Below are 27,935 nucleotides of genomic sequence, written 5' to 3' on the forward strand. Positions count from 1 at the left end.
ACAGCAGCTACACATGCTTATGTATTGTGAAAAAATTATATATGTTTGGTTTTTTTTGACATACACATAAATTTCTGGTGATGTAACTTTCACATAAAATATATTGCCTTTGTTGGTTTGACTTTGTTGAATTTGCATTTGCAGTATCTAGAAAATGTCAATAGTATATAACCTGAATTAATCAATGCTTGATTATACCCCACTCCAAATGAGAGGGGGGTATACTGTTTTACCCTTGTGTGTCTGTCTGTAACAAATTTTTGTCGCAGTTTTCTTAGCAACTACTCTTTGCAGATCATGCATGAAATTTTAGCACACTCTTTGTTTAGGCATGCCATATATGATGGGATTCATTTTTGTACGAATCTGATGTCAACTTCCTGTTTATTCATTCATCTGTCTGTACCAAATTTCCCTTACAGTTTTCTCAACAACTACACTGTACTTATTGCAGATGCTTGAAATTTTAGCACAATCTTTGTTTAGGCATGCCATGAAGTGGGATCCATTTTTGTATGAATCCGATGTCAACTTCCTGTTTATCCATGCATCCGTCTGTATCAAAATTTCTGTTGCAGTTTTCTCAGCAACTACTCATTGCAGTTCGCATGAAAGGGTATATTTACATCAGAACAGGGATATTGCTAGTGAGCATTAGCTCACAGATTTCTTGTTTCTATCCCATCAGTTTACTGTTTTTCGAGGGGTTGAAAGTTTTTTTTAAATTTATTTGCTTCCCTCAGAGAGAGGTGACTAATTAAAATTAATATTACTAACTAGTTTTAAACATTTTTGTTGTACACAATGAACACAACTTAAACACAATGAAAATGGAATAGTGCCTCTATGATGTCATGACTTAATTTTATACAACTTCAAAACAATTAATGTTCTAGTATGTGTAAATAAATGATGGTTTCAAGATCATCATTATAAAATATTTACATGTGCTGTGTTTTTTTTTTTATGAAACTAAGTCAGTTATGAAATTTATTTGAATGCAGTTTGGTGCGTAGAAATATACAAAGAGAAATGCATGTTATTATGAGGTAAATCACACAGACTTGCACTTAGGCATATTTTCTCATGAAGCGCTAGCACACTTCATGAAATATGCCTACTTGACAAGTCTGTGTGATTTACGCACCAATAACTCAAACAAATCTTAAAACATTCCTTAAATATTAGTTAAAAAACATTAACCAGTCTTTTATCTAATTGTAGCTTTTGCAGTAAAATGGCAGAAAAAGGTAGGTGTATATAAAATGAGAAGTTATGTGAATGGAGAAAAATTGTCAATGACAAATTAATTTAGAATCACAACTCAGCTTAATTAGTTTATAAATTTTATACCATGCAATGTTACTTGATAAAAAACACATTTTTTCTTTCTTCTCAAAAATATTAAATACATTTATGGCAGTGTAATATGATAAAAAATATTTTTGGCCAACAGATGAGAAAAGAACAGATGATCAACCAAAAGAACAGGTACAGTGTTTGAGTGATGACTGTTTAAGACTTAGATATAACTACTTTCTAATATATTGAAAAAGTTAAAAAAAGAACACAATTACTAGTTGGATGGAATAAATGAAATAAATGAGTTTTGTCATATCCCTCTTCTTCTATTCTTAGGATGAGAAGAAGGAAAAGGTGCACCCAGGTGAGTCTAACAAGACATCATTCAATGTTAATTAAGTCAAAAGCAGGGATCCAATATTTAATTGGCTTGTCTATTGCCCGTTTATTAAATTCAGGGTTCCTTCATCTGTCTATCTATTGGATAGTTTATTTCCAGTTTATCAAGTGGTCTAGCTTCATCTGTCTGTGTTGGCGTCCATCAAACTTTTGGGTCCCCTGTCTGTCTGTTGCTTGTCCATCAAAATTTCTGGTCTACTGTCTGCCCATCTATCTATTAGCTTGTCCATTGTTGGTCTCTGGGTTTATTTACAACCTGTCCATCAAATTATCTGGTCCTCTGTCTGTCTGTTTGTCAGTGTATGAATTGCCTATCCATAAGATTGAATGTGTACTGAAACAACTTATAGTGAATTTAAGACTGCATGCATGCACATACAACATGTATTTTTTCAGCTGATATGGGTTTGGTGGATTTGATGAAGCACTTGGAGGTGGAGGAGCCCCCCAAACAATTGCTATCCTCGGTGGACCTGGAAGGAATTGTTCAGTTTATCAAGGACAAAAAAGCCACCAATATCATTACAATGGCTGGAGCTGGAATCTCTACTTGTAAGGAGTAACAGCAATGTAACACAACTAAGCATAACATTCTAAAAAGAATGCCTGGTAAAGTCAATCTTTGTCTAAGTTAATATGTGTAACTCAGCTAGTGCATTGACAAGAAAGCTTTGGTGTAAAGAGGCCAGATTTAGTTGAAGTCTTGCAAAATTATGAATTTTTTCCCCTAGTCTTGAAAGTTATTTTGTTAAGGTTATGCTTTCTAATTAAATGACTTGAAAATACAATTAAAGAATTGTGTTAAATCATTTGTGAACTACTTTTTCTAGCGGCTGGTATCCCAGACTTCCGATCCCCTGAAACAGGACTGTACCACAACTTAGAGAAATACGACCTTCCTTTTCCCCAGGCCATATTTAGTCTGGACTATTTCAAGGTGATGACCTTAATCTTTTTATATTTATTGCTAGTGTGGAGTCATTTTCCTATGAGTTTTAGTGATTTAACAGAAAACAGTGGGGATTTTTTATTTAAGGAATGAATTTAATAGCTACCCAATTTATATGGTATAAAGTGGGTTGGGTCAGTTTACGCTTTATAAACTGAGAAGCGGTTTATAAAAAAGCAGATAAACTGTTCCAACCCACTTTATACCGTATAAATTGGGTAGCTATTAATTTCATTCCTTATAATTTAAATTTCATTCATTTAGTTTAAGAAAAAGGATGATTGCTCTTAAAAAATGACTTCAAATTGTATAAAATTTAAATGTAACGTCAGGTGAATCGATACGTTTTTGACGCAAGTAATTGTGACATAGGCAACCCAATTTATACAATATAAAGTAAATTTTTTATCCAATCAAATGGTGCGTTACAATGAGAATTAAATTATATTCTTTAATGGAATATTTTACTTTGATTCACTAGTGTATCATTTGACTTAATATGGAACAATAGCTTTGCGTTTACATGTATTAGAGAACAATACCATGACATTGATTAGTAAGAAATTTTCTGTACTAAGTCATGATCATTCGGCAAACCTTGGCTGATTCCGTCACCTTCATCAAACCTCGGCTGTACGAGGAAACATGGTATGCGTCTCCACTTAACATTTGTGATAAGGCTGCCTGTTTACTGCTTAGGGAAAACGTAATGCTTTGAAACGATGATAAACATCCATCAGACATACGATTAAAATTTTCAAAAGCATTTAGGTAACGGTAAGAATAACAATTACCAAGAAACATGCACTTAGTATCTTTACATAAACACATGTTTGTTAACGGATCGAATTCAGCACACTGTGCACGTGTAATTGTAGAGCGCAGCCATATTGCATATAAAGTAGCTCCGGTTCAATGGAGGTTTACATGATACAGCCAAGGTTAGATGAGGTACGAATCAGCCGAGGTGTGCCGAGTGAAGTCATGATAAGAACTTAATTTTCACATCAACCATGGCATCAAGACAACCTTTTAAAAATCAATTGCTGAACAAACCTGGAATCCCCTATTTTTTATTTCATTGTATTCACCTTAATTGACATGTGTAAGTTCATAGAAACATACAGTCCTGTTTTTATCTGATAATAACTGCATGTTACCAAACTTTTGCAGGAAAATCCTGAACCTTTCTGCATGCTGGCCAGAGAGCTATGGCCAGGGACTTTTAAGGTAAACATATTTCAGCAGTCTATGAATTGTTTGTGGATTCTCGAAATTAGTGACTGACTCTCTCTTTTTTTGTCTATGACATGAGTATGTAATGTTGATAAAATAAGGTGTCTAAATCACAAGTATTTTTAGCTCACCTCGACGAAGTCGAGATGAGCTTATGCTATACCCCCGGCGTCAGCGTTAGCGTCGGCATCCCGGTTAAAGTTTTAGGAGCAAGTCCATTCCCAAGTAACTGTAAGCCCTAGCTGGACCAAACTTGCATGGATGATGCATCTAGGGATGGACACTACCACACTTGCTTCGGATGCTGGATCTGACCTAGATTTTCCAGACGAGTGACCAGGTTAATGTTTTTGGAGCAGGTCTGTTCCCAAGTAACTATAAGCCCTACCTAGACCAAACTTGCATGGATGATGCATCTAGGGATGGACACTATACTTTCTTCAGATGCAGGATCTTACCTAGATCTTCCAGATGAGTGACCAGGTTAAAGTTTTTGGAGCAGGTCAGTTCCCAAGTAACTATAAGCCCTACCTGGACCAAATTTGCATGGATGATGCATCTAGGGATGGACACTACCACACTTGCTTCGGATGCTGGATCTGACTTAGGTTTTCCAGATGAGTGACCAGGTTAATGTTTTTGGAGCAGGTCTGTTCCCTAGTAACTATTAGCTCTACCTTGAACAAATGTGCATGGATGATGCATCTAGGGATGGAAACTACCACACTTGCTTCGAATGGTGGATCTGACCTAGATTTTCCGGATGAGTTACCAGGTTAAAGTTTTTGGAGCAGATCTGTTCCCAAGTAACTATATACCCTACTTGGACCAAACTTGCATGGATGATGCATCTAGGGATGGACACTACCATACTTGCTTCAGATGCTGGATCTGACCTAGATTTTCCAGGTGAGTGACCAGGTTAAAGTTTTTGGAGCAGGTCAGTTCCCAAGTAACTATAAGCCCTACCTGGACCAAATTTGCATGGATGATGCATCTAGGGATGGACACTGCCACACTTGCTTCGGATGCTGGATCTGACTTAGGTTTTTCAGATGAGTGACCAGGTTAATGTTTTTGGAGCAGGTCTGTTCCCAAGTAACTATTAGCTCTACCTTGAACAAACGTGCATGGATGATGCATCTAGGGATGGACACTACCACACTTGCTTTGGATGCTGGATCTGACCTAGATTTTCCAGATGAGTGACCAGGTTAAAGTTTTTGGAGTAGGTCCATTCCCAAGTAACTATAAGCCCTACCTAGACCAAACTTGCAAGGATGATGTATCTAGGGATGGACACTACCACACTTGCTTTGGATGCTGGATCTGACCTAGATTTTCCAGATGAGTGACCAGGTTAAGATTTTGGAGCAGATCCATGCCCAAATAACTATAAGCCCTACCTGGGCCAAACTTTCATGGATGGTGCATCTAGGGATGTTTACTAGCCCACCTGCTTCGGATGCTGGATTCGACTTAGATTTTCCACGAGTAAATTTTAGCCATATTTAGCCAAATTAGCATGGATGATGTATCTAGGGATGGATACTTCCAGACTTGCTTTGAATTCTGAATCTGACCTACATTTTCAAGATGAGTGACCAGGGTAATTTTTTTTTTTGAGTAGCTATATATTATTATGGCCTGTTATGATTAAACTTGTATAGATGGTTCATCTAAAAATGAAAACTTCCAGACTTGCTGTGGATTTTGGAACTGACCAAAATTTTCTTGATCAGTAAACAGGTTAAAAGTTTTTGAGCAGGTCTATTTCCAAGTATCTATAAGCCCTACCTAGACCAAATTTGCATGGATGATGCATCTAGGGATGGACACTACCACACTTGCTTCGGATGCTGGATCCGACCTAGATTTTCCAGATGAGTGACCAGGTTAAGATTTTGGAGCAGATCCATGCCCAAATAACTATAAGCCCTACCTGGGCCAAACTTTCATGGATGGTGCATCTAGGGATGTTTACTAGCCCACCTGCTTCGGATGCTGGATTCGACTTAGATTTTCCACAAGTAAATTTTAGCCATATTCAGCCAAATTAGCATGGATGATGTATCTAGGGATGGATACTTCCAGACTTGCTTTGAATTCTGAATCTGACCTACATTTTCAAGATGAGTGACCAGGGTAATTTTTTTTTTGAGTAGCTATATATTATTATGGCCTGTTATGATTAAACTTGTATAGATGGTTCATCTAAAAATGAAAACTTCCAGACTTGCTGTGGATTTTGGAACTGACCAAAATTTTCTTGATCAGTAAACAGGTTAAAAGTTTTTGAGCAGGTCTATTTCCAAGTAACTATAAGTCCTACTTAAATCAAACTTGCATGGATATTGATCTTTGCATGTACACTAACTAGAAAAAAAATATGATGTTGCCTTACTTATAGATAACATTCGTCGAGGTGAGCTTCGTAATCTTTGATTACCTATGTTTATAATGGTGAACAATATTTAATCAATTCTTGATTAAAAATCATGGATTGTTGTTGAATTACTGAAAAAAATATTTCTAAATTAAAAAAATGCATAATTAATACACTGTAACTCTTTTAACAATAAATAACCAATTCTACATATTCATCAAATTTTCATAGATTTTTTCCCCCAATCATTTTAGCCAACACCATGCCATTATTTTATTAAACTGTTGGATGAACATGGACTGTTGAAACGCCATTACACACAGGTAATGTACAGGTTTATATCCACAACACAGAGGTAATGTACATGTTTATTTCCACAACACATAGATAATGTACATTTATACCTAATTCACCGCCCACATTTTGTGTACATGTTTACAGTACAACACTCAGGTAATGTTCATGTTTATATCTGCTATCCACAAGTAATGTACATGTAATACTATAACAAACAGGTTATGTACATGTTTATACTATAACACATACATGTACCGTATATATATCCACAACACAGGTAATGTACATGTTTATGAATGTTTATGCAGGTAATATACATGTTTATACTGTAAAACACAGGTAATGTACATGTTTATATCCACAACATATGGGTCATGTACATGTTTGTATCCTCAACACACAGGTAATGTACATGTTTATATCCACAACACACAGGTAATGTACATGTTTATATCCACAACACACAGGTAATGTACAGGTTTATATCCACAACACACAGGTGATGTACATGTCTATATCCACAACACACAGGTGATGTACATGTCTATCTCCACAACACACAGGTGATTTACATGTTTTGTTTGTATCCTCCACACACAGGTGAGGTACATGTTTATATCTATTACAAACAGGTACATGTAATTTGCATGTTTATATTCACAACACACAAGTAATGCACATGTTTGTTTCTATCAAGTAATTAAATTTTTTTAATTTATTATACAAGATAAGTACATTTTTTTTTAATATTTTTTACATAGAGATAATGTACTTATCTTGCTTTAGATTTCAAATTTATTTTTGTAATTTTTTGAATAACTCCATTACTGAGATTGGATTGTAAAAGCTGAAGGGTATAGACAGTATTGATGTGTTGTAGCTGAAAACATGTATTAGTTTGCTGTGATTTGTGTGAAATATATGCTAGTATATTTTTATTGACTGTTTCCAGAACATTGATACTCTTGAGAGTGTGGCTTGCATTGATGCTGACAAGATTGTGGAAGCTCATGGTTCATTTCGCCTGGGCCACTGTCTACAGTGTAATGCTGAGTACACACAAGATTGGATGAAAGGTTAGTTAACATTCATCACAAAGTCACTTGTAGTCATTACAACCTTGCCTACAAGTAATACATGTTACATCCCTAGGACAGATCAATACATAATTAAGAGATATATCTGACTAGTACACTGTATGTCTGAATTCCCTGCATCTGCATAATCCCCTCTAAAGTATCATTAAGGTCTAGATATTGTCCCTAAATTTTTTGTTATCTGAACGATTTGGAACAGGAAGTTTTCAGTTTTAATGGTTTGTGCCTTTTATTTAAAAAAAAAAAAAGTATTCTGTGCTCTTAATTATGAAAGATCAGCTGTCCCCCTGTTAATTGAGGTCATATTACAGGGTAAAGCTAATATTTTAAAAATGTTTTAATCTTCAAAAATACACACTTTTATACTGAAAAATGTGGTAGATAAATTGTCTACTTCCTATTTATTTTTCTTGATGTTTGTATAGAAATTTTTTGTGTGTAATTTTTAACAATATAGGGTTTCATTATGCTTGTGTATAAATTCACAATCATTGTTCTATTAGTTCTACTTTGATGCAATCAGTGTGCCATACATTAATGTCTCTATGAATATTCTAGTCAATGTCTGTTTCTTTTTTCTAACCAGGGAAAATTTTAGGTGAAGAACTTGAAATTCCAAAGTGTGAGAAGGAAGGCTGTGATGGAATTGTCAAACCGGGTAAATATAATCATTGTTATTGATCACAAAATAAATGTCCTACATTTGTATCAGACATAATACAGAGTTCCCATCCAAGTCATGATTTATATTATGAAATATATGTCCCTGGTACATGTTAATCCATATATGTTCTTTGATGCCCTCTGCCAACCTCTTGTTTTACAGATATTGTTTTCTTTGGGGAGAGACTACCAGATAGATTTTCCACATGTGTGTCGGAGGTGAAATCTCTAGTTTTGGCATATCAAATTTTCAAATCTGTAAAAAAGAAGAAAAATCCACAATACACATCACACTTGAGGCTAGCTTAAATCTCCTCTATTTTAGGATTTTAAGACCTGTGACTTGCTGATTATAATGGGCACCTCTCTAACTGTGCAGCCTTTTGCCTCACTTACAAGCAGGTAATTGCATTTTACAGTAAAACACTGCTACAGTGAATACACTTACAATGATTTCACATTTAAAGTGAAGTGATTTTCATTCTCTTTAGTTTTAAATTCTATTATAAACTTAGTAGATAAAACAAATGACCTTCATAATGAATTGAAATTGTTTGTCACTGGTGCTTCCCTTTAAGTGTGTTTACTGTATTTTTATTCGTTTTTGAGTTCTTGATTATTTTTAAATTAATGCTTTTAAACTGTTTGGAGCACATATTTAAGCAGAACAAAAAGAATTTGGGCTGCAGTTTTTAAAATGATGAATTACTGTAACAGATAGTTTGAGTTTTAAGCTGATCAATTTACATTACACAAAAAATTAGACTTGTTGAGGTTACAGAGGTATGACTCTGAGAGCTACTGGTAGAAAGTTTCTTTAAATATGCAGTTTTCTTGTACTTCAATTACTTTTGTTCCAAGAAATTTATTTTCCTTGACAAGGTGACCTTCAAAAACCAAAACTGACAATATTTTTTACATAATCCTTTTATAATTCAATAGCAAAAACCCTTAGGTATTATTGATCATGGTTTGCTACATAGTTCTCTTATAAGAGGTTATTTGTAAAGTTAGGCGTATCATCAGAGCAGCTATTCTGAATTCATAGCCTTGATTGAATGTTGATGGGGCCATTCATTTCAGCAAATCTAGTCACAATCTGGAATTTTTTTTACCAGATCATCATCCCTAGCTATTGAATTTTATTTATGTGAATGAATAAGTTAACATTACACTCTGCAACTCTGTTAAGCACTTAGAAACATCATTTCTGAGGATAGAGATGCAGCACTGTTAAGGCCTACTATGAAGAAATCAACGGAATATAGACGTGCTCAAATAGATACTATTTTAAGCTGAATTTATTTTTGTAATGCTATTATATTAAGACATGAAATTAATATCATCTGATAACATACTAGCAGTACATCTCATTTTGTACAGAATTTACTTTGGTTGCCTGATATTACAATTATTAAAGTCATAAATGCACGCAATGTGTACTACATGGAGGTCATGTACAAATTTCAATATCACAAGGGCATACCGTAATTGAAGTTTAAATTTTAATCCATAACTTAATTTTAATAAAGAATGATTTTGGTACAGGGTTTTTGATGAAACACCAAGGCTGTACATCAACCTAGAAAAAACGGGAACTGAGCCAGTAAGTCTATTGATAAGGCAGATGAAGAACATCTGTGGGTGTGAATGGTTTCCATTTCTTTTCTATATCTTTTTGTTGGCTTAAATTCTGTCCTTATTAGCTCACCTGAGCCGAAGGCTCAAGTGAGCTTTTCTGATCAAAATTTGTCCGTTGTCTGTCGTCGTCGGTGTCATTGTAAACTTTTCACAATTTCATCTTCTTCTCCAGAACTACTGGGCCAATTTCAGCCAAACTTGCCACAAAGTATCCTTGGGTGAAGGGGATTCAAGTTTGTTCAAATGAAGGGCCACGCCCTCTTTCAAGGGGAGATAATAAAGAATTAGTGAAAAATTAATAGCATCTTTTAAAAATCTTCTTCTTAAGAACCACAGGGCCAGGAAAGATGAAACTCATGTGGAAGCATCCTCAGGTAGTGTAGATTCAAGTTTGTTCAAATCATGATCCCCGGGGATAGGGCGGGGCCACAAAGGAGGATCAAAGTTATACATAGAAATATTTGAAAAACCTTTAAAAATCTTCTTCACAAGAACAGCACAGCCATGATGAATCATATTTATATGGAAGCGTCCTCAGGTAGTGTAGATTCAAGTTTGTTCAAAACATGACCCCCGGGGATAGGGCAGGGCCACAATGGAGGATCAAAGTTTTACATAGAAATATAGGAAAAACCTTTAAAAATCTTCTTCTCAAGAACAGCAAAGCCATGATGAGTCATATTTATATGGAAGCATCCTCAGATAGTGTAGATTCAAGTTTGAAGAAATCATGACCCCCGGGGGTAGGGCGGGACCACAATGAACTATCAAAGTTTTGCATAGAAATATATAGGAAAATATTAAAAATCTTCTTCTCAGGAACAGCAAAGCCCTGATTGGTCATATTTATGTGGAAGCATCCTCAGGTGGTGTAGATTCATTTTTGTTCAATTCATGACCCCCGGAGGTAGGGTGGGGCCACAATGGAGGATCAAAGTTTTACATAGAAATATATAGGAAATTTTTTAAAAATCTTCCTCTCAGCAACAGCAAAGCCCTGATTGATCACATTTATGTGGAAGCATTCTCAGGTAGTGTAGATTCTATTTTGTTCAAATCATGACCCCTGGGGGTAGGGCGGGGCCACAATGAAGGATCAAAGTCTTAAATAGAAATATATAGGAAAATATCTTCTTCTGAAGAACTGCAAAGCCATGATTAGTCATTTTGATATCGAGGCATCCTCAGATAGTGTAGATTCAATTTTGTTCAAATGATGACCCCTGGGATAGGGAGGAGCCACAATGGCGGATCAAAATTTTTGAAAATCTTCTCAAGTACAACAAAGCCATTTGTTATATTGACATGGAAGTGTTTTTGCCAAGCCAATGTGCTCTTGTTTAGTTTTTCTGTTTATTCACCAAAAGAGTTGCATCTGTTTGTTTAGCTAATTGTTCACCTTTAACCATGCATTTTATAATATGCTACTCCTCCTTTAGCTTTGATCCAATTTCAGAAAAATTTATTTTTGTATGGCTTAATTGATTTAAATTCGTAACAAGTTTAGAAAACATCATGGTACATAATCCTTTTATAATTCAAACTTTAATAATCAAAATTCCAAAAACAAATGGAACAAGTCCACTTTAAGACTATCATGAATTCAAACCATATAGCTACAGTCTGGACAGAGACTTTCTTCCATTTTTCAGACTAATGCATTTGCTATGATGTTGTTTGGAGGAGGTTTTAAATTTGATGATGAAGACAATTACAGGTAAGAACAAATCAGGATCTTCTCATTAAGACAAAATGATTCCACCTAGGGATGTGATATTACCGATCAATTATCTTGTGGACCATAACTGTCCTCCTTTAAATTCCATTCAACAAGTAACTGTATTGTCACAAATCAATGGCTTAATTATATAGCCCCAAACTTTTAGAACGTTGAGTACAAAGTCTCTCAAGGAGACGCAAATTGATGAGTGATTTTTTACATGCATTGTTTTTAGAAGATTTCAAGGTTAAAGATTATCACTGCACCAAAATGTGACTTTATGTACATGCTGAAAAAATAACACATTTAAGAAAAAAGTGTGATAGAATACCTAAATCAAGCTATTCTGAATAGCTTTATATATCTATATAGGTAAATAAAGCTATAAAACTAAATCAAGAGAATGTGCCAGACCTGTTAAGGTCTGGCCATGATTTATATATCTCACTTCAAACTGACCTGTAAGGTATGACAGAGGTGTATGATTCAAAATTGTGTTACACCTTTAGATCAGCAGCAGCAATATTCCAGTCAAGAATTCCAAAGTTCTGGCCAGATTAAGGTCTGACTACACGTTCCTCAAAAGTCTGTTCATTATATATAAATTAATCATAATTATCATCATCTTGTTATTTCAAAAATGTTTTCATATTATATTAAAAAATAAATACACCAAGAATTGTGATATTGGTAATTGCTAGTGATTTCCAATAGGATTATATAAGAAACACCATCCTCTGGTATCTTGTATAAATGCCTCGTAAGGTACCTCAATTTTTTGAAAGGAAACTTGTTGAAGTAGCAATACTTCATTGGCATATTCTTGGGAAAAATCTTGTATTATTGAGGAACATGTTGTCTTGCCTTATGTTTATTTTTTTTATTACCCAGTGACCTTGAATTTTTAGATATGATCTTAAGTCAATACCATGATACACATTTTCATGTGCTGTAACATGCTCAAGTTAGAATTATTCAATCTTTTTATTTTTAGAGATGTTTTCATGGAGAGTTCTTGTGATGATGGCTGCTACAAACTGGCAGACATGTTAGGATGGGGAGTAAGTATTGGTCAAAGGTTTACGAACTGACAGACGTTAGAATGGGGAGTAAGTATTGGTCAAAGATCTACAAACTGACAGACATGTTAGGGTGGGGAGTAAGAATTGGTCAATGATCTACCAACTGGCAGATATGTTAGAATGGGGAGTAAGTATTGGTCAAAGATTTACCAACTGGCAGACATGTTAGAATGGGGAGTGAGTATTGGTCAAAGATCTACAAACTAACAGATATGTTAGGATGGGGAGTGAGTATTGGTCAAAGATCTACAAACTGACAGACATGTTAGGATGGGGAGTGAGTATTGGTCAAAGATCTACAAACTGACAGATATGTTATTATGGGGAGTGAGTATTGGTCAAAGATCTACAAACTGGCAGACATGTTATTATGGGGAGTAAGTATTGGTCAAAGATCTACAAACTGGCAGACATGTTAGGGTGGGGAGTAAGTATTGGTCAATGATCTACAAACTGGCAGACATGTTAGGATGGGGAGTAAGTATTGGTCAAAGATCTACAAACTGGCAGACATGTTAGGATGGGGAGTGAGTATTGGTCAAAGATTTACCAACTGGCAGACATGTTAGAATGGGGAGTAAGTATTGGTCAAAGATCTACAAACTGGCAGATATGTTAGAATGGGGAGTAAGTATTGGTCAAAGATCTACAAACTGGCAGACATGTTAGAATGGGGAGTAAGTATTGGTCAAAGGTTTACAAACTGACAGACATGTTAGGGTGGGGAGTAAGTATTGGTCAAAGATCTACAAACTGACAGACATGTTATTATGGGGAGTAAGTATTGGTCAAAGTTCTCCTACAAACTGACAGACATGTTAGAATGGGGAGTTAGTATTGGTCAAAGGTTTACAAACTGGCAGACATGTTAGGGTGGGGAGTAAGTATTGGTCAAAGATCTACAAACTGGCAGACATGTTAGAATGGTGAGTAAGTATTGGTCAAAGATCTACAAACTGGCAGACATGTTAGAATGGGGAGTAAGTATTGGTCAAAGGTTTACAAACTGACAGACATGTTAGGGTGGGGAGTAAGTATTGGTCAAAGATCTACCAACTGGAAGACAAGTTAGGATGGGGAGTGAGTATTGGTCAAAGTTCTCCTACAAACTGACAGATATGTTATTATGGGGAGTAAGTATTGGTCAAAGATCTACAAACTGGCAGACATTTTAGGATGGGGAGTAAGTATTGGTCAAAGATCTACCAACTGGCAGACATTTTAGGATGGGGAGTGAGTATTGGTCAATGGTCTACAAACTAACAGATATGTTAGGATGGGGAGTAAGTATTGGTCAAAGATCTACAAATTGGCAGACATGTTAGGATGGGGAGTAAGTATTGGTCAATGGTCTACAAACTAACAGATATGTTAGGATGGGGAGTAAGTATTGGTCAAAGATCTACCAACTGACAGACATGTTATTATGGGGAGTAAGTATTGGTCAAAGTTCTACAAACTGACAGACATGTTAGGGTGGGAGGTAAGTATTGGTCAATGGTCTACAAACTAACAGATATGTTAGAATGGGGAGTAAGTATTGGTCAATGATCTACCAACTGGCAGACATGTTAGGATGGGGAGTTAGTATTGGTCAAAGGTTTACAAACTGGCAGACATGTTAGAATGAGGAGTTAGTATTGGTCAAAGGTTTACAAACTGGCAGACATGTTAGAATGGGGAGTTAGTATTGGTCAAAGGTTTACAAACTGGCAGACATGTTAGAATGGGGAGTTAGTATTGGTCAAAGGTTTACAAACTGACAGATATGTTAGGATGGGGAGTAAGTATTGGTCAAAGATCTACCAACTGACAGACATTTTAGGTTGGGGAGTAAGTATTGGTCAAAGATCTACAAACTGACAGACATGTTAGGATGGGGAGTAAGTATTGGTCAATGGTCTACAAACTGACAGATATGTTAGGATGGGGAGTAAGTATTGGTCAATGGTCTACAAACTGACAGACATGTTAGGATGGGGAGTGAGTATTGGTCAAAGATCTACAAACTGACAGATATGTTAGGATGGGGAGTGAGTATTGGTCAAAGATCTACAAACTGACAGACATTTTAGGATGGGGAGTAAGTATTGGTCAAAGATCTACAAATTGACAGACATGTTAGGATGGGGAGTGAGTATTGGTCAAAGATCTACAAACTGACAGATATGTTAGGATGGGGAGTAAGCATTGGTCAATGATCTACCAACTGGCAGATATGTTAGGATGGGGAGTAAGTATTGGTCAAAGATCTACAAACTGACAGACATGTTAGGATGGGGAGTTAGTATTGGTCAAAGGTTAACAAACTGGCAGACATGTTATTATGGGGAGTTAGTATTGGTCAAAGGTTTACAAACTGGCAGACATGTTAGAATGGGGAGTAAGTATTGGTCAAAGGTTTACAAACTGACAGATATGTTAGGATGGGGAGTAAGTATTGGTCAAAGATCTACAAACTAACAGATATGTTAGGATGGGGAGTAAGTATTGGTCAAAGATCTACCAACTGACAGACATTTTAGGTTGGGGAGTAAGTATTGGTCAAAGATCTACAAACTGACAGACATGTTAGGATGGGGAGTAAGTATTGGTCAATGGTCTACAAACTGACAGATATGTTAGGATGGGGAGTAAGTATTGGTCAATGGTCTACAAACTGACAGACATGTTAGGATGGGGAGTGAGTATTGGTCAAAGATCTACAAACTGACAGATATGTTAGGATGGGGAGTGAGTATTGGTCAAAGATCTACAAACTGACAGACATTTTAGGATGGGGAGTAAGTATTGGTCAAAGATCTACAAACTGACAGACATGTTAGGATGGGGAGTGAGTATTGGTCAAAGATCTACAAACTGACAGATATGTTAGGATGGGGAGTAAGCATTGGTCAATGATCTACCAACTGGCAGATATGTTAGGATGGGGAGTAAGTATTGGTCAAAGATCTACAAACTGACAGACATGTTAGGATGGGGAGTTAGTATTGGTCAAAGGTTAACAAACTGGCAGACATGTTATTATGGGGAGTTAGTATTGGTCAAAGGTTTACAAACTGGCAGACATGTTAGAATGGGGAGTTAGTATTGGTCAAAGGTTTACAAACTGGCAGACATGTTAGAATGGGGAGTTAGTATTGGTCAAAGGTTTACAAACTGGCAGACATGTTAGAATGGGGAGTAAGTATTGGTCAAAGGTTTACAAACTGACAGATATGTTAGGATGGGGAGTAAGTATTGGTCAAAGGTTTACAAACTAACAGATATGTTAGGATGGGGAGTAAGTATTGGTCAAAGATCTACCAACTGGCAGACATGTTAGGATGGGGAGTAAGTATTGGTCAGAGATCTACAAACTGGCAGACATGTTAGGATGGGGAGTAAGTATTGGTCAAAGATCTACAAACTGACAGGCATTTTAGGATGGGGAGTAAGTATTGGTCAAAGATCTACAAATTGACAGACATGTTAGGATGGGGAGTAAGTATTGGTCAATGGTCTACAAACTGACAGATATGTTAGGATGGGGAGTTAGTATTGGTCAAAGGTTTACAAACTGGCAGACATGTTAGAATGGGGAGTTAGTATTGGTCAAAGGTTTACAAACTGGCAGACATGTTAGAATGGGGAGTAAGTATTGGTCAAAGTTCTACAAACTGACAGACATGTTAGGGTGGGAGGTAAGTATTGGTCAATGGTCTACAAACTAACAGATATGTTAGGATGGGGAGTAAGTATTGGTCAAAGATCTACAAACTGACAGACATGTTAGGATGGGGAGTTAGTATTGGTCAAAGATCTACAAACTGGCAGACATGTTAGGATGGGGAGTAAGTATTGGTCAAAGGTTTACAAACTAACAGATATGTTAGGATGGGGAGTAAGTATTGGTCAAAGATCTACCAACTGGCAGACATGTTAGAGTGGGGAGTAAGTATTGGTCAAAGATCTACAAACTGGCAGACATGTTATTATGGGGAGTGAGTATTGGTCAAAGTTTTCCTACAAACTGACAGACATGTTATTATGGGGAGTAAGTATTAGTCAAAGATCTACAAACTGGCAGACATTTTAGGATGGGGAGTAAGTATTGGTCAAAGATCTATCAACTGACAGACATGTTAGGATGGGGAGTAAGTATTAGTCAAAGATTTACAAACTGGCAGACATGTTAGGGCGGGGAGTAAGTATTGGTCAAAAATCAATCTCAGTATATTAACCTTTTGAATTATACATTCATATACAGTTGAGCTCAAACACTGATATCTGGAATACCATGGATATGTTGAAGTGATTTGGAAGTTCCAACCACTTATTATTTAAGTATTTTACCCCTAATATCTTGAATCCTCAGATATCTTGTAGTATTTTCTCCATCCCATTGAGTTCAAGATAACGAAGTTTGACTGTATTCGAAATATTTATTAGAAAATGAAAAAAATTCTAGAAAAGGTGTGCAGTATGATCACTGGTCATTTAATTCAGTTAAGTTAGGTAAAAAATAATAATATTTTGAAGGAATAGTGACAAAATGTTCAGTTGAATTCAATTTGATATTAAATGTTTCAATTTTTATATTTCAGGATGAGCTTCGTGAAAAAGTGAAACTTGAACACAATAGGATTGACAGTGAAAATGCCAGTACTTCAACTCCAGCCAAACAGAAAAGTAGGTAGAATGATAAACTCTAGGAAAAAGTGTTATTACCTATTGTAAATGGCTCTTTTTACCACAAGATCCCCCCCCCCTCCCCTCATAGTAGTAATGAGATCACTGAATAGTCTTGTTGCAGAAATAAAACTATAATTTGCATTAGTTTACTTCGCATTAGCTGTCGTGTGAACGCAATTTAATTCGCATTAGTTTAATTCGCATCATTTTACTTTGCATTAATTCACTGCAAATTAAACTCTCCGTGTGAACAGGGCATTAAATTCTCAAAATATTACCAGAATATCAAATTTAAGCTACAGACATTTTTATGATAATTGATAATCAAGTTGTTTTTGTTTGTTTAAGATGTCGAAATTCCTCTATCAACATAGACTTCAGTAGAAATCTAGTGTTGTATTTATTCTGATCTAATGTATATATCCTGATTACCAGTAATTTTTTTTTCAATGTTTTTATTTATACATCAGAGTGAATCCAGACAGAACAAACAGAATGGTAGATTTCCAAGCAGTGGAAAAGAGAGGAAGGGGTAGCTATAATCCTGCAAAATTTCAAAGATTCTATTTCAAATGATTTTTACTTGTGCATTACCAGTATAATGGAATGTTGATTGTACAATTTTATTCTTTTTCAACATTCATTTTAAAATACTGGTACAATGTATCACAGTGTGGAATACATTTATACTACAGTTGAACTTCGGTATCTCGAACACGGATATCTCGAATATCATGGATATATCGAAGTCATTTTGAAGTGCCAACTTCTTATTTCTTATGTATTTTACCTTGGATATCTCAAATCCTCGGTTATCTTGAAGTATTTTCTTGGTCCCTTCAAGTTCGAGATAATGAGGTTTGACTGTTTATAACTAATTAAGGTTTTAATGGTTGTTTATGCAGATTTCAAGATGTTATCTGTAAACCTTTCTTTGATTTTGAATAATTTTACCAAAACTTTACAAGGCAAATTGTACAAAATTTCTATCAGATTCTTTCCTATGTAATTTTTTTCTTGTTAATAAGTTGTTACTTTTACAAGACATTGTTAAAAACTATTAGGCTTTATTTATTTCATATCTTGTTGATACTCTGTTATTTTTTGTTTTTGATATTGTATAATATTAGTTGTGAATACTTATTTTAATGAATGCTAAATTTAGCATATTTATAGGTGATGGACTAGTTAGCAAATTCATGACTTAAAGTTTTTCATGTTTGCGTTTAACACTCTGTACAAGTTCATTTTTATGCCCCCTTTGAAGAAAGGAGGGCATATTGCTCTGCTGCTGTCTGTTAGTTGGTCTGTCTGTCTGTCGATCCACCAACAGTTTCCATTCATTTTCTTCGCAGAGGTTGCAGATACTGAAATGAAATTTGGTATACAGATTTATCATAAAAATATCTAGGTCAACTTCTGTTTTAGATATGATCAAGCAATTTTTTACAGAGTTATGCCCCTTGAACTTGGAAACATTCCAACTATTTGCTTTCTGTTCATTATCTCTGCAAAGGTTGAACAAATTAATTACTGATGTATATGTATCATGAGAAATGTGTTTTTACCAAAGATGTGATGTAGAAGTCTATTTCTGGTTGATGCATCTTAGATAGTACCAGTAGATGACCCCTATTGATTTTAAGTTCAAAAGGTCAATTTTTTTTCCATGTACACTGCCCATAATGTATATTGCCTATAATAAAGGCTCTGTGCACCCTATAATGTATGTCCAGAGAGGGGGGCATAAATGTTTCACAAATATCTTTTTTTTTTGGTGATGAATTTTAATTAGCGAAATGTAAAAGACATTGTACAAGAAATGAAAATACAAAGTCCACAATAGTAAATGTGCATAGAGTGTCATGCATTATGTATTTTTAAGCTTATGATTTTTAAGATTATGTCTATTTATTAAGTATATTTCATGTTCAAAATGTTTTTAATTTCTTTAAGTGCAATGCTGATATGTTTTGAATGTAAGACCTGTGATATGGATTGATTATATATCATTTACTGACTAGCTTGCCTTATTATTTTTATGGGAAGGATTAAAAGGGAGAAGGCAAGACTAAAAAAAGTTCATGAAATTTTCAACAATCCTCTACTATGGTAACTATAATTACCAGAGGGTTAAAATGGTAAGCTGTCACTTCATCATTCAATAATCATATCTCTATTCAAGATGTTTCTTGACTCTATTGCTTAGGGAATGATGCAAACTAGAATTTTTTTTTTGAGAAGTGGAATCTCCCTCATACATGTACCTCTGGCCATCACACTACAACCTTAACCTTTAACCTAACCTAAAGGCTCAAGTTTGAATTCATTCCAGTCAAGGGTTCCAAAGTTCAGCCCAGCTTGGCACACAATTTCACAACCCCATTGTTCAATTACTTGACTTGTTACATTGTATGTCATACATTGTATGACCTTGAGTCAAGGCTCTGATACATCTGTGTGTCATAAGCAAAAAATGTACAATGTACTGGTCAAGAATGTCCTAGTTATAGCCTGCATGGACTTCATTCATCAATTTTTATAACAATGACCATTGACGTATGACTTTGAGTATTAAAATGATAAGCTGTCACTTCATTATTCAATAATTGTACATCTCTATTCAAGATATGTTCCTTGACTCTATTGCTCAGGGAATGTTTTTGACACATCTTCAGGTCATTGATAAGAATAAACTAAGGGTTTGAACCTTCCAAATCAAGTCTCCAAAGTACGCCTGGACATGATTTTATGATAGACAGATAATCATGCCCAAACCAATATATGGCTCATTCCATGAGAAGTCATAATTTATCCATTTTCAAACATCTGATTTTTATCCTGTCACACCAGCCTCATAAAAAAGGGATCCAGTAATCTTGATTTTTAGTATAGATAAAGTTATTCTGATCAACAAATATGCCACTGTATACTTATCTTTTGTCTCTCCTACTAGTGTCATTGAATAAATAAATAAACACCAGTAGCTATATCATCATTTTTTATTTATTTAGAAGGAGGTATACAAAACAAAATATTATTTAATGGATGTTTAAAATATCTCTTTTGACATAATATGATTTCATCATTGAAAGACCAAATTATATGCTTTATTTTATAAGATTTTTATGCCTCCGTAATCGAAGATTCGGGGGCATATAGTTTTTGCCCTGTCCGTCCATCTGTCTGTCTGCAAAAACTTTAACCTTGCCCATAACTTTTGATTGGTTGGAGCTATGGCTTTCATATTTCACATGTGTATTCCTTGTGACAAGACCTTTCCTTGGGTACCACCATATTTGACCTTTTGACCTTGGAGTTTGACCCAGTTTTGCAAAATTTTACCAAACTTTAACCTTGGCCATAACTTTTGAACAATTGGTGCTATGGCTTTTATACGTCACATGTGTATTCCTTGTAACAAGACCTTTCTTTGGATACCAACAACTTTGACCTTTTTGACCTTGACCTAGGAGTTTGACCTTCTTTTAAAAAACTTTAACCTTGGTCATAACTTTTGAACAGTAAGTGCTAGGGCTTTCATACTTCACATGTGTAATCCTTATGACAAGACCTTCCTTTGGATAACAACAACTTTTACCTTGACCTTGGAGTTTGACCTACTTTTTGAAAACTTTAACCTTGGCCATAGCTTTTGAATGGTTGTTCCTGGGGTTTTCATACTTCACATATGTAATCCTTGTGACAAGACCTTTCTTTGAATACCAACAACTTTGACCCTTTGACCTTGGAGTTTGACCTACTTTTGGAAAACTTTAAGCTTGGCCATAACTTTTGAACAGTTGGTGCTAAGGCTCGCATATGTAATCCTTGTGACAAGACCTTTCTTTGGATACTAACATCTTTGACCCTTTCACCTTGACCTTGAGTTTGACCTACTTGTGGAAAACTTTAACCTTGGTCGTAATTTTTGAATGATTGGAGCTTTGGCTTTCAAATTTCACCTGTGTATTTGTTGTAAGAAGGCCTTTCCTTGGGTACCATTAATTTTGACCATTTGACCTTGACCTTGATGTTTGACATACTTTTGAAAAAAAACTTTAACCTTTTCCATATCTGTTCAATGGTTGCTGCTAGGGCTTTCATATTTCACTGGTATATTCCTCGAGACAAGACCTTACTTTGGGTACCAACATATTTGATTTTCATTTGAGAAAGTTTAACCTTTGCTACAAGTTGCCATACGGGGGCATCAGTGTTTCACAAACACATCCAGACTTGTTTATTTTTAAGAAAATAGAAAAATTGTTTTGGTTGAATATGAAATACTAAAAATTTAAAGTTTAAATTTTGATATTAATTATTGCATTATTTATACAAATATCTAATAAAACATGTCAGGAAGAGTTAGGTAGACAATAATATTTTTTTTTTTTATTTGATAAAAAATTATTTTGCATATGAAAATAACATTATAGGATTGACTATGTAAATTATTTTATTTACTAAGAAATGAATCTAAAAAATGAATTGCACACTTTATGAAAGCCCAATGTTTTCATAAAAAAGTGTGCAATTTTTTTTTAGAGTCATTTCTAGATGAATGAAATAATTTATATAGTCAATGCTTATAATTAAATTTTAGTGACAAAATTTTTTATGTACATACTCATTATTTAACAAAGTAGAGAATTGTACACAAAATTTACATGCCAACAGCTGTGTAGAAATATATCAATTTGGAAATGTACACATTTTCTCCAGAATGGATGCAGAAGCTTGTAGTTTACTCAGTGGGTATATTTTTCTGATAAAGTTATGAAAATAAGGAAGTCTCCATAATAATTTTCTAAGTTTATCAATTATATAAGGTATGAAATCTGCACATGTTATTTTCAAAGTGATTGCAACACAAAGGTGGCAGACACTGTTGCCAATAAATCGATCAGTGGTCATAGATGTAAAGTTAGATGCCACAGAATTTAAGAAAGGGCACTCTGAAGGTTCAAATTTTGGAGATAAATGTGCTTATTGTAAAACATTGGTACATGTTCAACTTGATTGTAAAAAAAACATCTCTGTAGAAAATCCTTGTCTGGAGCATATTTTCTCTTCCTTTGGCCCAGTCAGGCTCAAACTCCCGTTGGTAGAGGGTGTGCAGTGACCTCGAACACATGTAACTACACTTATAAAAGCTAAAGAATGTTAAATTTTACTTTCAAAATCACTAAAATTCAGGAGTTTCTGGGGGCTTTGCTTCTGGGTCCCCACCAGTGCTTTGTCCTGGAAACAATGGGGGTCTTAAGGCAGCCCCAGACCCCCTGCCTGTGAGAGAAAATTTCACCACTCCCCAACCTAAATTCTTATATCCGCCCCTGTGTCTGTCTGCTCTCCGTGCAATAGAGTCTCGGCCATAAATTTATAAAAGAAAAGCAATTGAAGCTCATACTTGACAGAAAGATTGCTTAGGGTTTGTCAGGACTTTGACTCAAGGTTTTATCGGCAAGTTCAAGGTCTCTGGCAGAAAAATTGTTGTACAGTTCAAAAACCTTCTACAAAGATTGCTTGATGGTGTGTCATGACCTTGACACAGGGTCATTTCAACAAGTTCAAGGTCACTAGTAGAAAAATTTTGTCCAGTTCATAACCTTCTAAGTGAAATTCAGGGGAAGGTCATACCTCACAAAGATTGGTTATTACCTGAAGGTGTGACCTTGACCCTGGCAGAAAAATTATTAAAATTTGTGTCCATGTCATGTTTCCAAAGGATAAAATTGAAAGTTGTTATACCCCTACTAAACAGTCCCTATATAATTTCTTACTTAAAAAAGTCAAACAGTTCGACTGTTTTCCCCGACTGTCGGTCCAGGAACTGTTAAAATAGACTGTTAAAAAAAGACTGTTGCCCGCTGACGTCAAATGGCGCTAAGTTGAGTTATCAATACCTCATTCGGCAAACCTCGGTTGATTCGGGTAACCGTGAGTTAAATTACTCAGTCGAGGAGTGCCGAGTAATTTAAACCTGTCATTAAGATAAACAGAAATGGCTGATGTTCATACGAAAAATGTTGTGAAAACGGCTGAAAATATTCTCAGCGAATATCTGGTGACTCTGGACTTATCGCTACCTCTTCTTCAAGATAAATCGTGCAAAGAATTGATTTAATCCTGTATACAAGAATGATTTTAAGTTTTTATTATATGGGTATAATAAAACAGTTGTTGACAGGGGTCTTGGGCAACAGTTGATCTGTCAGACCGGTGTGCAAACTGTTGCCTGCGGCCTTCGGCCTTGGGCAACAGTTTGCACACCGGTCTGACAAATCAACTGCAAAAAGATTACTTATAACCAGAATGTGTCATTTCCTTGAACCAAGGTCATTTTGGCACAGTTAAGATCACTTTTAGAAGAATGTACATGTATATGGGCACTTTAAAAAATTGCAGAGGGGGGTAAAATTTGGTGACCTTGTTCACAGTACCTCTAGTTTCTCAAATATAAAAGATTGAATACATTCTAAATTATTTTATTCTAAAACAAATGCATAAAATAGTATACATATGTCATTTGTGCTTTGCAAAAAATATAACATTGCAGAAATAGAAAAAATGCACTGGTATATAAAATGGTTATATAAAGATTAAAATGTATGAATTTAAAAATATATTTACTGAGTATATCTGTAAAATGCTTCTACTTGTTGCTCTATATATTTTTGATAATTGATACAAAGAATATCAAAATGATAGCTTTCTTTCAAGCATGTATATTATGAATATTTGATTGAGTTCAGTGCCCCTCTTGCTCAGGATTTCGAAGAAGCAAGTAACCTGTTGCCTCAGCTCGACTCAAACTTTCCTGATTGTTTTGTTCCCTGTATAACTCAACCAGGGCAGCATCTGCATAGCTCAGGTAGATATTGACAAGCTCATCTGGCCTCACAACATCAATTGCTACACTCTCCATGCGAGCATTGGCTACAAAACCAACACTTAGAGCACCTGTTTCAGAGTACAGTTGGTAAGTTCGAGAATTGGCAAATGGACGGACCGATAGTTCCCCCAAATTCAAGTCATGTCCTGTGGCAATTTGGCCTCTTCTTCCACGCCTTGGTACTTTTACATATGAGTTCATCGTATCCCCTCTGATCCGGGCTCCAGGAGTAGCTAAGTTTTCCTGTGAGTAGTGAACCCTGTCATACAAAGCCCCTAAGACTTCCTGGTAATTTCTTCCCCTGAGATATGCAAAACAACAGCCCAAGCATTCCAGATCAAAATCAACAGCTAAGGTATAGTTGTTGACAAAGTTATGTCCATCTTCTGTAGCCCCAGATTGTCTGTTCCTGTGATCTGGACTGCAGTTTGGATGATGTTCAGGCTGCTGAGCCATTTTTATCTAGACCTAAAGAAAAGGACCAAAAACAAAGGGATGACTTAATTCTTGACTAATGAGAGCTTACTAGCTAGATTTTTAGCTCTACTGGTCAGAGACCAGAAGAGCTTATGCAATAGTAAGGTGTCCGGCATCCGTCCGTCTGTCTGTCTGTCTGTCTGTCTAGCTGTCCGTCTGTCTGTAAACAATTTTTCAAAATGCTACTCCTCCTACAGTTTTGGTCTGATTTCAATATAACTTGGCACACAAGTAGACTACATTAAGAGACATAATTCTGTTTATTGTTGCATGTTGCAAAGTTTCAAATCCAAGTGCTACTTTGTTATACGTACAGACCAGTAGAGCTACAGTCTCATCAGAGACTTCTGGTTTAAACCAGTATTGGAACAAAATTATGTTCTGTGTTGTGTAGATCAATTCTTTTTAACTATGACAAACATATACATGTAATAAATTAACATAAACAAATGTTTAGCATGGCTCTGCTGTTCTTTGGAAGCTAGGCAGTATTTAAAGATGTTTTCCTATTTATCTCCATGTTACATGTAAAACTTAATTTGATCCACTATTGTGTCCCCACCCTAGTCCAGAAAGCCATGTTGAATAAAGTTATATATCTGCACTACATTTGGATGGTTGCATATTAATATGACTAACGATGATGGCCCTCTGAAGATGTTAAATCATATACATGTAGCTACATAAATTAAATGAACATAAAGTTAAGAATTTCTAACATCATTGAATACTTTCTGATAATGCCAAATATAGATGATTGATAACATTTATAAGTATGTTGGAGAGCAGAGATGCAGATTTCTTAAACACAGTAAAAATTGGAACAATTAATAAATGAAATGAAACCGTAACATATAGACTTGAGCAAGATTTAATACTTAACTGGTAGAACACTGTTAATTCTCTTAACAGCCACTTTGGGGGCAATACACACAAAGAAAGTAGGTCAATATAAAAAATGAAAATTTCTAACAAAGAGTACAACATGGTATATACTTATGAGGCATTCCGTAAGTTATTTTTAAAAAATTATTTTTCAAGAAAATATTAATTATTGAAACGCATACACCTGCTGAAACCTGTAGTATTATAATGACCCACTATTTTATGGAGTAAAGGTTGCAGACGTTTCAAAGTTTGTGAGCCCTCCTGTACCTGTCAGAAATCAAGTAATGACAAAGATGATTAAAAATATCTATGAATTTATTAAGTTAAAAAGCACAAAGTCAAACGCGCTCTTTAATGTAGTTCAGGTCTCTAGATGTTGATATTTTCTCGGGGTGATGCCTGGCTATTCATAAGAAGGTGTAGAAGTTCTGAGAAGGTGATAATCTCTATTGATAAGTAGAAGGTACACTTGGTACAGAGAAGGTGTAGAAGGTGACCTATCAACTGAAGGTGTACACAACTATGGTACCTAACCAAGGTACATATAGTGTAATACATGTAATAATATATAGGCTATATAATTGCAGTTATAATTCTAGTAGAAGTTGATAAAAGGTGATGGAAGGTGTTGAACTCTCTCTAGTTGCACCTTCTAAGGAAGGTGAGTAGGGATGCTGAATATGATACAGAAGGTGGTGATGGTGTTCCTACTAAACATCAATAGATCATGAATGGAATGTATGTTCAAATCTATGTATCTAATAGAGAAGGTGCAAAATATTCACCTTCGGAGCCGGATGGTCTGGCTGGAAAAGCTGCTGCTGGCTCATTTTGATGACCGAAGTGATGATTTCAGGTCGGGATCGGCCTTATATAGTGTTTATCACGTGACCCTTCATTATTATTCATGAAGGAACATGGCCGTCTGCGTATGAAAACATTGCTGAATTCTCCCTAGAGATGACGACCGATACAGCTTATACAAAGTATTTAACGATGTCTTAATATTCAGACGTGAGTAATTAAAAGGTGTAGATTCTGTTTATTATGTCTATAAATTATGGTAAATGGTATTTAAAGCTGAATCATCTCTCCGAGGTGACGATGTGCTGAGCACGTGTTGACATAATTATAGCTGGCTGTCAGCTGGGTGATTACGCTTAGTAATTCTATATAACACAAGTTGCTGATAGACAAAGTTGATAAATAGTTGTCTCTGCACCTCTAACTAATTGATAAATCATCTTGGGGTTGTATTTCTTGCTGGATACAAGAATTATTCGATCCTTGTTTACATGCACTGTAGTACAGTACCGCACAAAAATAAACATCAATACACATGACAATTGTAACTTCTTCATATCTCAGGAATAATCATTAACTACTATTATTCCTATTAATATAACATTATATATTCCAACAATATCAACAATAAATAAATCAGTAAACAACTATTACTGTCACAATAGGTTCATAACATTACCCCCCTCCTTCGAAAAATTATTTGTCCTCAAATGACATAATCAGTCTTCTTCATGGTGAAGAGTTGAGCTTTCTATTGATGGTTGTTCACGTATGGTTTGAGGCGGTCATGATGTACAATCTTGGGCTTTGAGTGTTTGTTTTTCTGGATTTTGAAAATGACGTCATTCAATTTTTGTATGATGGTGTAGGGACCCTCCCATTTACATTGTAGTTTGGGACAGAGGCCCTTAGACCTTTTGGGGTTGAAAAGCCATACTAATGCATTAGGTTCTAGTTGTAATATATTTGACTGTTTGTCGTAACGCCGCTTCATGTTCTCTGAAGATAGTTGGAGGTTTTCTCTCGCAAATTGATGAATTTTCTCTATTCGTTGCTGGAGTTGAAATGCATATTCTTCGCTATAGTCTGGAAGATTGCTATCAACTATAGGGGTACCATATAGCAATTCTATAGGTAAGGTGACTTGTCGACCAAACATCATCTCATTGGGGGTAACTTTAGTTGTTTCATGCACTGATGATCTGTAGGCTAACATTAATAAGTATATATGTTCATCCCAGTCTCTTTGATTTTCTGAAACAAAAGCTGACAACATGTGGTTTATTGTTCGATTTCCTCTTTCGACCATTCCATCAGATTGGGGATGCAGGGGAGTCGTTCTAGTTTTCTGAATTCCTAGCAAGGTGCACACTTGCTTGAAAACTGTAGACTCAAAACTCGTACCTTGATCGGTATGGAGCTGTA

The 27,935-nt window shown here is 35.5% G+C and overlaps 2 protein-coding genes across 2 annotated transcripts in view; one reads left to right on the forward strand and one right to left on the reverse strand.

Annotated features, from left to right (window-relative positions):
• Positions 1–19,467, forward strand: part of LOC133181827 (NAD-dependent protein deacetylase sirtuin-2-like) — a 44,567-nt gene extending 25,100 nt beyond the window's left edge. The window contains exons 2-17 of the mRNA XM_061316453.1: positions 1,225–1,250; positions 1,457–1,491; positions 1,639–1,666; positions 2,098–2,253; positions 2,532–2,638; positions 3,824–3,880; positions 6,527–6,595; positions 7,522–7,645; positions 8,253–8,324; positions 8,493–8,548; positions 8,655–8,731; positions 9,878–9,935; positions 11,623–11,687; positions 12,685–12,751; positions 17,359–17,443; positions 17,917–19,467. Coding sequence (XP_061172437.1) covers positions 1,238–1,250; positions 1,457–1,491; positions 1,639–1,666; positions 2,098–2,253; positions 2,532–2,638; positions 3,824–3,880; positions 6,527–6,595; positions 7,522–7,645; positions 8,253–8,324; positions 8,493–8,548; positions 8,655–8,731; positions 9,878–9,935; positions 11,623–11,687; positions 12,685–12,751; positions 17,359–17,443; positions 17,917–17,921 — 1,074 coding nt within the window. The 5' untranslated portion in view covers positions 1,225–1,237 and the 3' untranslated portion in view covers positions 17,922–19,467. The remainder of the gene's footprint in view (positions 1–1,224; positions 1,251–1,456; positions 1,492–1,638; positions 1,667–2,097; positions 2,254–2,531; positions 2,639–3,823; positions 3,881–6,526; positions 6,596–7,521; positions 7,646–8,252; positions 8,325–8,492; positions 8,549–8,654; positions 8,732–9,877; positions 9,936–11,622; positions 11,688–12,684; positions 12,752–17,358; positions 17,444–17,916) is intronic.
• Positions 19,468–24,075: 4,608 nt separating this feature from the next.
• Positions 24,076–24,812, reverse strand: LOC133183339 (uncharacterized). The gene has a single exon (XM_061318296.1). The coding sequence runs from the start codon at positions 24,795–24,797 to the stop codon at positions 24,198–24,200; it is 600 nt and encodes a 199-aa protein (XP_061174280.1). The 5' UTR covers positions 24,798–24,812; the 3' UTR covers positions 24,076–24,197.
• Positions 24,813–27,935: the final 3,123 nt, after the last annotated feature.

The sequence above is a fragment of the Saccostrea echinata genome, unplaced genomic scaffold (genome assembly GCF_033153115.1).
Source record: "Saccostrea echinata isolate AGI-Se365-2 ecotype Australia unplaced genomic scaffold, CSIRO_AGI_Sech_v1 ptg000009l, whole genome shotgun sequence".
Classification (NCBI taxonomy): domain Eukaryota; kingdom Metazoa; phylum Mollusca; class Bivalvia; order Ostreida; family Ostreidae; genus Saccostrea; species Saccostrea echinata.